Source organism: Cariama cristata, unplaced genomic scaffold (genome assembly GCF_000690535.1).
Source record: "Cariama cristata isolate BGI_N322 unplaced genomic scaffold, ASM69053v1 scaffold544, whole genome shotgun sequence".
Taxonomy (NCBI): Eukaryota; Metazoa; Chordata; class Aves; order Cariamiformes; family Cariamidae; genus Cariama; species Cariama cristata.
The window spans coordinates 1,091-17,513 of NW_009612130.1; the positions used below are offsets into that span (position 1 = coordinate 1,091).

The 16,423-nt window shown below is 37.8% G+C and overlaps 1 protein-coding gene across 1 annotated transcript; it reads left to right on the top strand.

Annotated features, from left to right (window-relative positions):
* Nucleotides 1–1,071: 1,071 nt before the first annotated feature.
* On the top strand, nucleotides 1,072–10,230 carry OFCC1 (orofacial cleft 1 candidate 1; the record flags this gene model as incomplete). Its single annotated transcript, XM_009698475.1, has 3 exons — nucleotides 1,072–1,158; nucleotides 4,457–4,540; nucleotides 10,061–10,230. Coding segments are annotated over 3 exons (341 nt in total), but the record flags the coding sequence as incomplete, so codon positions are not given.
* Nucleotides 10,231–16,423: the final 6,193 nt, after the last annotated feature.

Here is a 16,423-nt window from a genome sequence, read left to right on the forward strand (position 1 = left end):
TAAATTAAACCTAGTTTCGTATCAAAGTTTCATTTCGTTTCTGAAAAGGAGTTGCTGCTTGGATTATTTTTGATCCTAAAACAAATACACTGTTGACTACTATAGTGTATCTTGGATGAATTAACCCCCTCATATATTTAGCTCTTATGTATTTTCCAGGATATAGATCTATGTCTATTTAAGCAATTTTAAAATTTGTTATGGACTTAATGATTTCACTTTTTCTCTGTTTAGTAATAATTTACCTTGTTTGCAAACGTAATGAACATGATGATGGTTTTAACAGTGTAGCACTTTTCCTGAAGGAAGGACATCTTTTGAGGAAAAAGCCCTCCCTCCCCTCTTGTGTAAAGAAAATTCTTCTGACTTTTATTGAGAGTTCCTCTAGGCAGCTAGATGCTGCATTATTCCTTGATAAGTCTAACAAATGACTTTTTTTTGTAAACTTGATTAGTTTCTAAAGAATAGATAAAATTAGCTGTTGAAATGGAAAGTGCTAAAATGAGTGGTTTTATTCCATCAAAATCTTGGATTAGTTACCTAAGCCAACTGAATATAATTGCTGTTTAGATTAATGAGGCAGTATTCTAGCATCGTCTCTGTAATTAAACACTTCCCTAGTTGAATACAGTATTAAAGATGCACCAGACATTGAAACCTCAGTGGTGAAATTTAAAACTCTTGAAATTGGAGGGGTCAGTTGTGAAACACAAATTCCTCTGTAGCATGGGTAATTCACTTTTATAATGTGTTTCAAGAATAATTTGGCTTATGTTAGGGATGCTGGATTTTTTAAATTTTTCTTATCTTTCCATCATCTAAATTTGAGAATTTTTCTCATTAGTTCCTGAGCAAAAGTAACATAAAGTGTACTTGTTTCCAGAATTACCTTTTCTGACCTTTCACAAGATGATAATTGCAGTACTAGTAGGCTTAGAGGACTTGTTAAAAAAATTAACTTATAAAGTAGCAAAAAATGCCCCTTTGCTTGCTGGTGTCGATTTCAAAATTAACATTTTGGTTCATGTGCTTCTAATAATCGTTGACCCTTGCTTCGTGTGCTTTCCACAGGAAATGAATACAGCAGAAATTACTTTGACCCGTTGATGGATGAGGAAATAAACCCAAGGCAGTGTGGGATGGAGGTCAGTGAAGAAGGTGAGGCAGAATTAAGTATGTAATTTTGGTGTCAGAATATTCTTTTCCATTCATGAAAATGAGGTGACAAAGATCACATATGCAGTTCTATTTAAATATTGAGGTTTACAATTTAAATTATAAGCCTTAACTGCTCTGAACATGATAGGCAGTTTACACAGTCTTTGATCAAGGACAGTGAGTTAATGGACGGGTAAAAGTGAGGCTGTGCTGTGTTCACTCCGCTACCGTAGCAAAATGAAGCATGCTCCGAGAACATTGTCTATGCCATGTTCTCTTTAATTAACAAAGCTAGTCCAGAACTGAGTACTAAGCTGTAGCTCTTTTGCAACCCTGCTCCCAAAGTCCTTCTTGGAGAGAAGTTTTGTTACTGAGCTGGATGTGTGTTTACCTAACAGAAGGAAAACCCAGAGTCATAAAAGTTCCCAGTGCATGAGGAGGCTTTTTTGGTTTTCTTTTTGCCAGTTTGGCCGAGATGTTTAGCTTTGCTGTCTGTGGGCGATAGTGAGGAATGGGAGGGTGTGACTCTGCAGAGCTGGGAGAATAGAGGTTATGCATAGGTATGAGAGAGATTAACCAGGAGGTATTGTCTAGCAGGGGAAATTCTCCTTTGCTGTCATGGCTTTTAGATAAAAAAGGGTGGGAACGGGCCTGCCTGAATTTGTGTGGACTTAAGTAAGAACATCATCATGGTAATGAAGTGCTTAGCTATGCACTGAATACTTTGACCCAGCTCCTGTTGTTAATCACTAACAACCCAATAGCACGCAAGACCCAGTTCGCCTGTGTTACCTTCCTAGCCCTTCACTTTTTTAAACCTTGTGTTTATTTGTACTGCAGAGACTCTCTAGACTCACAGTTGCAGTCAAATCTAAAAAATTTGTCTACTATAAAGGGTCTTAAAGTAGGTCACTTCTGAAATTCATGAGAAACCTTTTGAGTAGATATGGAGATTTAAACTTTTGAGGTGAAAATTTGTGTGACTGAGAAAAGTAGGCTCTAATGCATGTCAGTAACTTGAATTTCTGTGTACCGGTGAACAAAACCAAAGTTTATCATGGGTGAATTACATCTAACCCCTATAATTTCCCCACTCACTGTATAGGACAGCAATATAATACCTTGGAAGTCAACTTCTGGTTCAGAGTTTTCAAATGAAAGATTTTTTTTTCTGTTGGTATTGGCTTGGTTTATCTTATGCGTAGGTTTCATGAGTCATGGTCTGCTTCATAACCAGACAATGAAAAGCAGATTAGATTTCTGTAACTGTACAAGTGTGCCTAAAAATGTGTATGGATAGAGTGGTGTCATAAGGGATACACGGAGTACAATTTTCATCAGAAGAAAATGTTTTCTTGACTGTGTTGAAGAGACTGAGTGTGTATCACTTAACCTTAAATGTTGGTTGTTTTTTTTTTTTTTTTTTTTAATTTTTTTTTTTTTAAATTGGAACAGATGAAAGCTCTGAGAAAGTCCATCCACTTCCTGGGGTGAGAGTGGAGAGGTGATTTTAGACATTTGCATATCAGGCTAGACCTGTAATCCATGTGTGAACAGCTGTCCTTTGGCGTTCCTCCTTTTTCTCCCCAACAAAAGTGGCATTCAGAGGTTGGGGTAACACTTGTTTATTAAAGGTCTGTTAGCAACAGTACTGACTTCAGATTGGTTGTATTGACATCTACAGAGCAGTTACAAAGCTATATTTACCAACATCTCTGCCAAGAGCAAATCTTCCACCCTGGAGATATTCAAAAGCCATCTGGACGTGGCCCTAGGCAATTTGACTCTTGGTGGCTCTGTTTGACCATTGGGGCTGGACCAGATGACCTCTAGAGGTCCCTTCCCACCTCAACCAGTCTGATTTGGTGATACTCACAAACCAGACTCATTATCTGGTTTCTTTTTCCTTGCAAAAGTGTTAAATAAGTAGAACTACATTTGTATGTAGTGGATGGAGTTAAAAGGACAGTTGGAACTGAAGTCTAGTCCTGCATGGTCATATACTGATTGGAAACCATAATCATTAACTTCTTCTTTCCAGCTAGCAGCTTGTCACTAACTGGAGACAAAAGCAGTACAAGATGAAGAAATCAGGGCACGCTTTAAGTTATGCTCTTCTTATGACTTAAGCCAAAGCCCAAAGAGAATAGCTGGTGAAAAGCAAATCTTCAGCCACTAACTCTATTATACAAAGTTAAATATCATTTTAATATGTTCATCATATGGGATTCTTTAATGGGTTATTCTGTGAAAATGAAGATATTGGCAATTATCTTTTCTATATTTGATAAATTAAATTTCTTCTGGAAATTTGTCTGAGTTGATAATGCCCTGAGAACAAACAACACCCCACTATGGATTTGCTTCTCCCCCTCGCCAACGGAACATTTCAATGTTACACGCTGAAAGAAATGTAAAACATTCTGTACTTGCAGAAGTACTTGTACTAGTACTTGTTTGCAGAAGCCTCCCTCTTTGAATGCTCAGAGTAACTGAAAAACTTGACTCTGAAATTTCATGGTAAAGAAAATACATTCTTTGAGATTCTATCGGGCACTTAAAAAGAGCCACCCAAGGTTGCTTGTAGCTGTACTTCAATTCACTTATATTGTATGCATTTCTTTGGCTTTCTATCTGCCTGTCTTCACTGACAACTTAGAGAAGGCAGGGTTTGGGAGATCTAGAGAGAAGACAGTCTCAACTGGTCTTTTCTCCCTTGAATATAGACACTTGAAGTGATATTTTAGGTCTCATGGAAAAACTTACATGTGTGTGTGTCCCTTGCTCCTTTTTCTGCAGATGTTACTGGGAATTTGGATGACTGACTAGCCACAAAATCAAAAATCACAGTGCTCTGTAATGACTACTCATACTAGATAACATGTTAGTATTATGGATGGCAAGGTAAAATTTCTAATAAAGATCCAAAATCACCTTAGAAAATAAATTAAGTACTTTGATTTTTATTAAGAGTAAAATAGAATTCATCTGGCAATTTCAATATAAATAATAATTTCAATTAGTCTATTAGCAGAATTACCAGTCTCAGTCCAGATCAAGATATAATACTGCTCACCATTAAAAAATATACAATTATATATATATTTTTCAAACCGTCTTCCATAACAGAGAAGAAAATGACAGTCACCTCTCCTATGAAACTAGCACTGTGAAAACTATTTTAAAGTGTCAAATGGCTTCTTAACTTTTGTATTTTTATATCTTTATTTATAGTTTAAAATAGTGTTCCCTGAAATACTACTGGAAGAAATAATACATGTTTCTCTGTTTTTTTAAGATCCTGTGAAATTCAATGAGCAAATCCTGTACAGTAAACTGATGAAGCTTCTAGATGAAGAAAACAAGATGTTGGACTTCCAAGGTAAATAACAAAATCATTTGCATAAAGAAAAATAAAAGTCTTGAGTCTGGATGCAGGGAGGAGAGTGGGTAATCCATCTCCTTGAACTCAGAAGCAAGAGGGACTTTGATTTTAATGTGAGCCTGAAAGATCTTCTTCCCCAAATGTTTTTGTTTTGAGTCATTTTTATGTGGTTTTAAATGTAACTCAAGTGGCGCGCTTTCTCTAGGCTACTTCATTGAATGTTGAATTCCATCCTTATGAAACAAGACTGGATATATCATTGTTTATGTGCTCAAAGCTAGAAATCTAAATCCTTATTTAAGCTTATAAATGGGTGGGCCATTTGTCAGATGCACTGGTCGTGTTACACAGTGTTTGAGGTTATCTGCTTAAGGATTTACACCAACAGGTGAGTAAGAAAATGTTTTGCATGGCTTTGTTAGAAAATACAAATTGATGTTCCATCTACAGTAAAAACAACAAAGTGTAGAAGAGATTTCTTCACCTCAAGCCAACAGCCTTACTTTGGCTTCATTTATTTTTACAGGCATTATTTAACACCCAGTTGATTCACGAGACTGTTACTGCCACAGGCTTTACACAAGGTGTATGCCAGCTGCTCTCCTCTGGTTCATCCTAGGAGAAGTGATATATGAACAAGCCCTGGTCAGGGCTGTCCTCATATTTTTGGATATCTCTCTCCCCTCATTTTTCAGCAGAAGTCTTTTGTGCAAAAATGTTTTCAGTTTTTTGTATCTGTATGAGGTTTCCTGTTACGTTTTAGTTATACGCAGGATCTACTCTGTCAGAGAGACAGAGCAGACTGCTGCCTACAGCACTAGAGCTCCAGGAGCTGCAACTTATTTTATGACTATTTAGTTTGTGAGGAACTTTGTTCTAGAAGAGGCAAACATTTTCATTTGCCTAGGGTTGCAAAATACCTTGAACTGGCACTGGTCATATCAGTAACATCTTTGAAACACATTTTGTCTCATTTTAAATGCAAGGAAAAGAAAATACAACCATCATAGCTAAAATCATGCAGATCGTTCAAGCAAAAAACCTTTTTACAAACGATTAGCAACTTCTCTGTTGTTGCATGTTAATGTACAGCTCCACATTGCTGAGAAAGATTTTAACAATGTTGCAAGTTGATTGTTGCTTTTATCCTGCAACAACATAGATTAAAATGAAAACATGTTTGGCTGCGAAGTCAACATTATTTCTATAAGAAAGATTGACATGTGGTGTCTATCTGTGGTACTTATGTAGTCCTTGTCTGCCAATATTTATAGCATTTCATATTCTTCAATAACTATCATCAAAATAACCCTGTATGGTTAAAGAAAATGTCCTGATGTCATTTTACAGGCTGCCCCAGGGTGTGGTCTAGTACCCTTACCATTAGCTTTGTGAAAGTTAGCATCTGGGGCTCCCTCAAAGTGGTGGGGGAGGGAGAGAGAAGCACCTCTCAGCAGTGATTCAGTACACTTCATGCAGACACCTCTTAGCTGATTAGACAAATTGTACCCTGTCCACTTTTAAGCAAGGGAACCAAGGAGCAAAGGGGAAGCCTTCCCCATCCATCAGTGGTTACTCTCGTTCAGCTAGGTACCCTGAAACTCTATATTATATTACAAATAACATTAATGAATATTGTTAAGATGAACAGATGCTTTACAGAGGATAATAGCAAATAGCATATTTAGAGACAAATAAGGTTTCACTGATCTCCTCAGATCTTTATAATTTAAACTCACCAGGTATGTTTGAACTAAAGCCATCTTTTACTCCAAATATTTTTATCAAACCACCATGAGAGACAAAATACTCTTATTACTGTTTGGCTATGTGGGGTATGAGACACATTCAAATTTCTCATCCATCCAAACCCATTTGAACATATGCGGTGTGCTCTGCGGATGGTGATCTTGCACTGAGGCTGTCGAGATTGCTGAGCTGCCGGCTCACTGATTCAATTCAAGGGCGAGTAAGTGCATTAACACGCATGTCTCATGCTCCAAGTGCATTAACACACGTGTCTCGCGCTCCAAGTGCATGTCAGAGCCCCCCATGTAGGCAGGAAGGCAGCGAGTGAGGAAGACACCACAGCCTGCTGCTGTCTTGTGTCTCCAACAGTGTCTCAATGCTTTTATTTCTTAAAAGTGCTATAATGGGTGTTAGAGCTAGTCCTGTGGGTGAATGTTGCACCCCATCCTAGCTGAATTTTTTATTTTTCTTGGCTTGGGTGAATAAAATCCAGGAAAGAGCAAGATTTTCCTGAGGAAGTGAGGCTTATGCAGTCTCGACCTCTGTGTGTATATATCAGGCTGTATTTATTTCTGCCTGTGTCTCCCTCCCAAATTTTGAACCTGTTGTTCACTTCCAACTCCCCCCCTTTTTTTTTAACAGAAGGCAAGTCTCACAGGTCTGACTTCCCTACCAGTTTTATGGAAGTGAGCAGCTGAGCAGAGCAGACAAGCATTATTAATGCCTCCGCTGAGGAAAAGGCTAGTATGGGAGTGTGACCCTTATTGGACATGAGAAAATCCATAGAAAACCAGGATTCATTTGGTTCTGATCTTATGGAACTGCTTCTTTTCTCCATTTGGCCACTGAGCTGAAAAAGCACATAGTCAGAGTCCTAATTAAAAGACGATCCCCAAAGGAAAGGGAAGAACATGGCTCAGATTTTATATAATTGTGTATTTAAAGCATTTTGTCGCTGAGTAACCTGTTGGTCACTCCTATGGTACTTGTTATTTCATATTATAAGGCAACTAAAAGGTAACATGGGTTGTTGTTTTTTTTAGAGAAAGATGTAGACTGTATTTTTTACCTAGGGCTAAATCTTTCAAACAATGTAAGATCATGATACATGCATATCTAATATGATGCTAGGTGAATGCCATAAAAATATTTTCTATTAAATTATTCTTTGGCAACAACTGAACAATTGAAGTACAATATTTTGTAGCATTTTCGTTGTTTGAAATTGATGCATGAGCCTTTGTTGATGTACTTTTTTTAGCTACAATTTATACATAGAGTCTTCTAGAACCCGATAGCCAAAATACGTTTTCCATGTGGAGTTTATAGCTGCTTTATACATTCAAACCTATGCTGAGGTATAATCTGCTGGTGAACCTGCCCTTTAAATTCCCATCTCAGTATATAAACCACTGCTATCTGATGGACAAATGCAGGAGTAAATGAAGTTACAAGCAGCCAAACTAATACCAGAGAGATTGTTTTAATTACAGCACAGCATCTGCAAATACAGCCTGTGCTAAGGAGAAGTGATTTAAACTACATGGAAAGTATGACTTGCAGTGTTAAGTACAGCTGAGGCAATGAAAAGTTTGATGCAGATGCTAACAACTTGAAGCAGCCAGATTTTAATTAGTTTATCAATCTATCAATGAGTTTCCTCATAAATTTTCAGCCATTTTTCCTGTGTGTACAAAGTAGTAGCATTTTTACTGCCGTGTCTACTTTCATACAGCAAGGAGGTGGAAGATTTGTTTTGGTCAAGCATTGCTCTGGGTTGGCAGCTCAAGCCTCTAACCTGTAGGTCAGTTCAGACAAGGAGCAACCTGATGGTGACTTCCAGAGTTTTCTTTGCAAAGCCAGCATGGAAGGAATAGACCAGTTGAACAACCCTGTTCTCTCCCTGTCTCCAGCTCAGGCAAATGAACAGTTTTTCCAATTGTGCTTAAATGAGCATATGTATCTTCTAATCAAATATTTTTCAAATCTGAATTGTAATTTATCTCTGTATTTTTAACAGTTACTTCCCTGGAAAAGGCTTTTGAAAATGTTCTCTCTCTTCTTTTTCTGTTTTTCCACAAAACACATGCTAATGAGCCAAGTGTCTTCCACTAAAACTGAGTTCCCTTGATACAACTCCTCACAAAAATAATAAACACAAAAAAGAAAAAGGATATTTTGATGAATCAATGCATGGTCGTCTTTGTGAACCAAATGTTTTTATTCCTTTTTTTTTGATATATAAGGACTATCTCTCTACACCCAGAGGATCCTGACATAGGAATGTACAGTCTTTCCAGGATGTAAATTTGCAGTGCTCCTGTGAAAGCAGTAAAACAGCTGATTTATACCTGTTGAGCATATGGCCCGTTGTGTACAACACACCATTGAGGGGAACAAATGATGCTTCATCTTCTGCTGTTGGCAATGTTTCCTTTCTCCAGTGCTTCCTGGATTTTCTCTCTTCTAGCCAAACCCTTAATGTTACAGTAAATTTAAATGTAAATATTGTTTTGTTTTTGCAGCTAATAGTTGTAGGTCAAATCACTTTTCATTAGGCTTGTAAGATGCTACATGAAGAGATTGTGTACCCTAAGGTAATGGTTTGGGTTGTTTATATCTACTGTACACTTCCCTCAACATGATTTTGAATTGTATCCTGTTGTAATTAAATAAAAAAACCACACTACTTCCTGTGTGTTGGTGGCACCAAGGTGATTTAAGTACTCAGGAGGCTCAACAATTAAAGTCGTTAAACAATGAATAGTGAGCAAAACTGAAAATGTTAATAGCCTTAGTTTTATCTTTCCTTCTCTGGTCTTCATTAGAGAATGAGAGACTTCAAAGGGGAGTGAGGAAAAAAAAGTCTTTTAACTGCTTTCATGTCTTAGGATGGACAAAGAGGAAAGCAAATAACTAGATATGGCAGTTTCTTGCAGAGAAAGGCACAGAGAACTATAAAAACTTACACACGGAAATATGAGGCAAGAAAGATAGTCAGATGTGGACAACATGATATCTGTCATTTCTTAGTGATCCTAACGTGGAGAAATGAACAAAAATAGTTTTCTTTATTATTTATGATCCAAACTAGTATTAGTGCTGTAGCAGATATCAATAAGAAGATCTGGTTTTTTTATGTAGCATGCTGAATTAAGCTGAAAAAAGGACACAGCTTCTCTTTAAGGTCGAATTTATGAATGGGATTTATTTTTATTTATGTGCAGCGTGTACCCTTTGGTTCTGTATACATCACCACAGTGAAATCAGGGGAATGACATGGGTGAGAGCAGAACTGGACCTGCATGCACACACCTAGGGGAGGAATCCGATCCTCTGGAATGAGTGGGAGGAGGATGAAATGCTTGGTGTGACTCTGCCTAAAACTCCCTTTCAATTGCAGTTATTCCTCCTCTTCCTCAGGAGTGAAAGCCAAAGTTGTTCCAAATCCCAATTCCTTGAAAGATTTACAAGGGAGTGAAGTGACTGTGGAAGTGCAGATCATCTCTTTTTAAAATTATTTAAGGAACAAGCTGCATGTGCTAAATTTGTACCTGTATGCAGATGTTGCTCTTCAGGAGAGTTTTCCTGGTAATGGCACTTGGAACCCACCAGTTGTTCTACTGCTGTTATTTATTACTGTTCATTTTATGACATGAATTACTGTCTTAAAATGTTGGTGGGCCAAACATGTTAACTGAGAAGGTACTAATCAGTGAATGAACTACCATTTGCTAAGAGATAATCTGCCACTTTTTGTTCAAGCAGCCTGTGTCAGCAGTGAAGATTTTCCAGACTCTGTGATGCCTGTCAGCTCCAGTAAGGCGCGTGACCTTCACAGGAAGCTTGAAGATGAAGAGATTCCTTCATATATTGAACAATTTGAGAGAGATATTCAGGATGACATAATTCTGCTTGGCAGTTTTTCACTGGAACAGGTCAGAGTTAAGAACTGTAAGACAATTTTATCGCTTGCTTCATAACATGATGCTGGCTTCTTAACCTTGTACACCCCAATTCTATTTCACTGCCTGGAAATACATGTATTGAAAGGTGAAAAGATAACCCATTTTGTTGGCTTGCTTTATGTGTCTGGCACTTTGCTAAGCTAACAGCAGGGACCTTTATCTTTGTCTCTATTTCAATGTGAATAAAAATAAATTGCCTTCGTTGCTTCTTTCCTAAATAGTGGAATGTCTCTGACTGCTCTATAGTAAGTATTGCAATTGAGTTTCAATCAAGAACCTAAGCTTAGGACATCTCTCTCTGCCAAATTTAACAAAGGCTTATTCATCTATCAATGAACAAGTTGGGACTGGAGCCCAGGAAGGATTTATGTTGCAATATTCATTGTACAGAGGATAAGATTATTCCCAAATTATAAATCTGTTGTGGTTTTCAGCGTGGCAAAGCTTCCTATAGTTTTCTTTTTGTCAGTTCATAGTGTAAAGAGACAAGGTCAGGTTCATGTTGACAAAGGCACAAGTTTTCAGGGCTGAAACAATACTTGTGGGCACCTAACTACCATTTGTCCCTTGTCCCTTTGAAAAATCTCATATCAAGACTAGGGGACAGGAAGAGAGATTAATTGATGAATCTTTCATTTTTAATTAGCAACATGAGAACAGCACACTGGCTCTGGTGGGCTTAAAATAGGTTATCCAGTGACTGATGGTGATCTAATCTTTCTTTTATTTTCAGAGGAAATTTTAATAATTTTTTCACTGCAGGACTAAACCTCATCATTGCCTTCCATGTCTTGGTGAGGGACACAATCCCCTTCCTCATTGCTTTCCTCCAAATCCTTGTGTAGCTGTATTTCATTCCTTCTGACTTTTTTGTAGCTATATGCATCATGCATAGAAGGTGGTTTGGGGAATATCGTTCAGAGAATGTGAAATGGGAGGGAAACATGCGGGAAAAGGACTCATGGTACTGAGAGTGTCACCTGCCTCAAGGGACTGATGCAGTAGGAACCTGGGAACAGGTGAACAGAGTGCTGCACCTTTCCAGAAGACGTTATAATATGTTGAGAGTTCACACAAAGTTTGGGCTATTCAGGTGCCCCCAAAGCTTCATGAGGCTTTGTGACATCTGAAGGAACACAACAGATTTGTCAATCCTTTGTTTAGCCTCCCTCTAAACATGGTCACTGGGAGGCTGGTTATCTTATTTGGACTCTTTTTGGAGGTGTTCAGCAAAGGTTTTTTTCCTGGACAGTAGCAAGCTATCTGGTCATCCCAAAACAATGTTCTGCTTTTTAACTGAAAACTACATATGTGAATTCACATGTAATACAATATAATATTGCTTTTCTTCTTTATTTTCTTCCAAAAGATAGAAAATCCTCATTTAATTGGGTTGATTGGGCTGGTGTACCATGAGCTTACAGATAGGGACTTGATACTTTATACTGCACAGAAGAGGTCTTGCATGCCTGTTTTCTGTTCATTCCTCCCACACATCTCTAACTTCAGTTGTCCATGCCCTGTTTAAGAATTCAATCATACTGACACGGTATCAGCTGTCACATCTGCATCCTGCAATGTGGAGGACAACAAGACGATCACTGTAAAATCTATATTGTCTTCTAGATCAGTGATGTATACATCCACCCTTTCCTTGAAAGCACATAGAAATGGTGCATTCAGCACCTTTGAACAGAAAATGAAAGGTGATATTGGAAGTAGAGGCAGCAAACATGTACCTCTTATGACATATTGGTATTCGGAGACATCTAACAATAATGTGAGCATGCTTATTCTTCTTTAATTGACTTTCTTTATTCTTTAATAGACCATCTTTCCTCTTTGATCAGTGGATATACCCCTGCAGCATTGCAGTGTTGATGCTTTCCCGTAGCAGCTACAGGTTCAGTGTTAAGACTGCTGCCATGGTCTTCAGAATCTGTCGCTGCCATCTTTGGGATGCTTCCAGGTTTTTTTGCTTGAATGTATGTCTATTGGTTTGAAAAAGTCTTTAATTTGCCACGTGGCATTTACTTCTTATTCAGAAAAAAACCCCTTCCCTTCCTTCTGCAGGTTTAGTGAGTAGCAGATGTACTTCAGCCAGCGTAATTTATGATTAGTTAATTTAATCTGCCATAATGACATAAAGTGAGTCTGAAACAAGCTTCTATCAATTTTGCCATTAAAGGTAACATAATATTTTCAAATGTCTACCAGACAAAGTAATTAACCCTCGGGCTGAGTGAAGGAGTCTAATAGACATCTCTCTCATTCCTTTGCTTCGACAAAACGAAAACAAAACATAGGAGCCCAAGGGTTAAAAATAGCAAGTGAGAGTTGACAGTACATGAGACTGGTTTTATAAGTGAAGTTCAGAAACACACTTGAGTTGCTGCTGTTTCTTTTTAGGCTGCCAAAAATTCTCTTCAATGAGGCATCTGATTTGCACTACAACTTTGCTGGCAACATCGGCATGAAAAGGACAGCTATGTATTAACTATCTATCTCTTAGTTCATTGCTTTTCTTCTCTGTTTTGTAACTTTACAGTAATCGGGCAGCCTTTTTCTAAACAAGAGCTCAGTGCATGAGATCACCATGATTAAAAGTTTTTGAAAGAGCAGATGCACTTTCCTGAATAATAATAAAAATAAAAAAGGTTTATGCAAGATTTTAGCTCTGGAACCTTAAGCTACATTGTTACTTACTTCATGTTCTGTTATGTAAATACAAAAGCTGATAGTTGAGATTGGCAAGAAATACATAAAGGGAGATCTGATAGATCCCTGTAAAGAAAGCATTAAGCAGATGTCAATGTTCTGTTAACAAACACATTAAAGAATATTAAATTTGGAAAGCAGTACTCTTTCCTGCGGCCTACCATGTAGATCTACAGATTTCAAAAGCCCAGATGACATTTGTTTTTCATAAAGAAAAATAAATTCTATTGAGAGAAAATCATAACTTTGGGACTGTGGTGTGGTAGAAGCTGAGCAGGTACAACCAAGGCTGGGTATGCAGAATGCTGCAGAAAACCATCTGACGTAAGACAATGCAGGGACACATACTTATGGGCAGAATTTGGTCTTACAGAGCAGAGAAATACGCAAGGAAAGACCTGATGTAGTGCTGACTTAATGTGTTTGATTAAAGGCAAGATGTTCTTCAAAGATGAAAGACTGGTGAGGATGAAGCAAACATTGGTAATTGGGGTGAGACTGCACTTGATGGGCCTTTGGCAATATAATCTTGCCAGTCATTAATTCAAATGCCATGGAAAAATACCAGCTTTAGGATTTTCAGCTGTTTCTAAACTGAGACAATAAAAGTGACTACTCAGTTTTATGTAGGTTGTGTTGGAAAAAATGAATAATGGGGCAACTGGAAGTATCAGTCCTGTCCCAGAAGTCAAGAACATCTTTCCTGCTTGGCCATCCTCTTCCTGCAACTTGGTTGGTATTCTTAACTACAGTTAATTTGTTCACAAGCTCCGTCTCTTTCTACAGGATTCAGCTGCTACATTTAGCCCTCTATGCTGGGCATAACACTTTGCAGGACTTGATCATTACAACTATATAATCAGTTTTGATCTATGATCTCAATGTGAGTTACTCAAGAGCCTCTGAAACTAAAGTGCAAGTTTTGCTCTTCAGTACCAGCAGTTGAGTTATAGTAGTAAGAAATGAGCTATTTGTTGCAGGTGGATAGTAATAAAATGCTGCCTTTCATCAAGAGATTTATCTTTTGGTTAAATAAAGGTTAATGCCTCTGGGCATTAGACCAAATATTCTTGCAGGGTCAATATCATCACTGCTCTGACTCCTTGCCAAGTCACAGCAAGATCAATTTAAATGATGATGGAGTAATCAGTTTTCCTTTGGTTAATGGTGGAGATAATATGTGGGTAAAATTTGGTACTATGTAAGACAATGACAAATCTACACCCCAATCAGGAATTTAATCAGTGGGATCAGGTGTCCGTCATATAAAACACCAATGCACATTTGTTTACATGTTCTGCCCTGTTGGATAATACTGTTATTTATATACTGATGGTACCTGCAGACCTCTCCTCATCAAAACTGTAGCCTAGTAAGCATTGTACAATCCTTTATGATCATTCTTGGTGAATATACTACTTGTGTAATTACGTGCACCTAAGAGCAATGCAGAACTGAAGGTGACTTTTCCTCAGCAGAAACCTGACTACTTTTTGGCATTTGCCAAAATATTAAATGACTGTTATGTGTAGGTCAAGAATACAAAAGCTGGCAATGTTTCATTTACGTCATGTCTTAAAAGTGGGTGACTTCATTTTCGGTAAGCTACCTATATGCTACACTCATTATTTGAGTGTCAAAGCATCTCTACAGTCTGTTAGTATAATGATTTTCATTTCCTTTATGTGATATGGTAGGAATTATGGGTAACTCCATTCTACAGAGGAAGAACAAGGTCACAGATAGACTGAAATCTACACCGGTCAGAAGTACTTAGCACCTAATTTTCTTTTGAAATCTGTCATTAGGCCAGGCTCATTGAATTCATTATAGTCCTGCCAGGTAGACTGCTCTTGGACTGGTGAAAAAGCACTTCATTGAGACCTATGTTTGAGCGGAAAAAACACAAGGTGAACTTCCCGAAGCTTGGGATCTTGGGCTTCTGGCCCTTGAACTTCTGATGTTCTGTCTAGTGAGAGTATGTGGCCCTCAGATAAGCATCAGAACCCACCCAGCAGAGCCAAAGCCTGACCAAGATGCTAACATGTGTAGCTAGGGGACTTCTCTACCCTGTAGGTTGGCAACCTGAGATTTCTAAATATCTTTATTCTGTCATGCTTGCTCCTGCTTCCTCCGTGGGAAGCCTTGGAACCCTCCGAATTTCTAAGGTTCCTCCCTCATTGCTTCCAGACACTCAGATATACAATTTCTTTTTGTTTTTAAGTGAGTGGGAGGGAAAAGGGAGCATGGCAATGAATGTCAACATAAGCAGAACTGTGGAAAAGATGGTTTATATGTTTGTAAAGGGCCTGTCACTGTGCTGTCACAATACCCATAATATTGCTGTAGCTGCTTTTTTAAATGACAATTGTCTTTTGATTGCTTTGTTCTAGAGTTATGTGGATTTTTAGTTAAGTAAATATTTAGATGGAAGTAATGAAAATTTTCTATATTATTTCTTATATTTTTCACTGAAGAGGAGTTCACTTAGTTTTTACTGTATTCTTTGACACTTTAACACCAGAGGAACAATTAAACAACTAAAGTAATTCTTGATATTCTATTGAGCTGGAACAATGAATCCTACAGCTACTGTAAATGATGGTACTGCATTTGCTGCTGCTTAAGGTAATCTGACTGGTCAGTTCTCTGGCTCATTATCCTAATATAAACTCCAGTAAGGAAGTCCGTTTCTATGGTTCAATAAACAGAGGCAATTGGAAAGATTCTTCAAAGAGAATCAGTGATTGCCAAGTCCTGTTGAAGTTTAAGTGCCTTCATCAAGTACTGACCACCTGTTAATAGAAGTAGAACTCAGATGAGGATTGTAAAGAAAGAATGAGCAATACTGATGTATAAAGGCACGAACCTGTAAAAATAAATACAGTGAAAACAAATTTTTAGTTGATCATGGATTCTCCAGAATTACTTTTTTGTTTTGTTTTCCCCAGGGAGGTTTTATTTGTATTTTTAATATATTTGGAGCCAAACTGTAGTCACAGATGTAGCTAAGTCTACTGTTGGTTAGCTTTTATGACAGGAGACTCCTTAGCAGCATTTATAGACTACACAGATTTTATGAGCTACAGATAAATGAATTGCACTAAATGTAACTTTTTTTTGCTTCTACGGTCTTACAGTAGAGCTGAATTTGTCGAGCGGAATCTATGCTGGATGGTACTTTTGATCTCTACTTCATAGCACAGGTTAATTCAGGTGGGGAAGGACAGGACATCTGGAGGCTGTGTAGTCCAACCTTCTGCTCAAAGCAGGGCTAACTTTGAGGTATATCAGGCTTTCCATGTGTAACCTGAGTTTTTAAGGGCTTTGGAGTTGTTCACACCAGTTTGTTACTGTGAAATATAACCAGGTCATCTGTAAATTGAGGTGTAGAAATACTGGGAAAGACAGTCCAGCTGCACTACATGCATGTTTGTTTACTTAA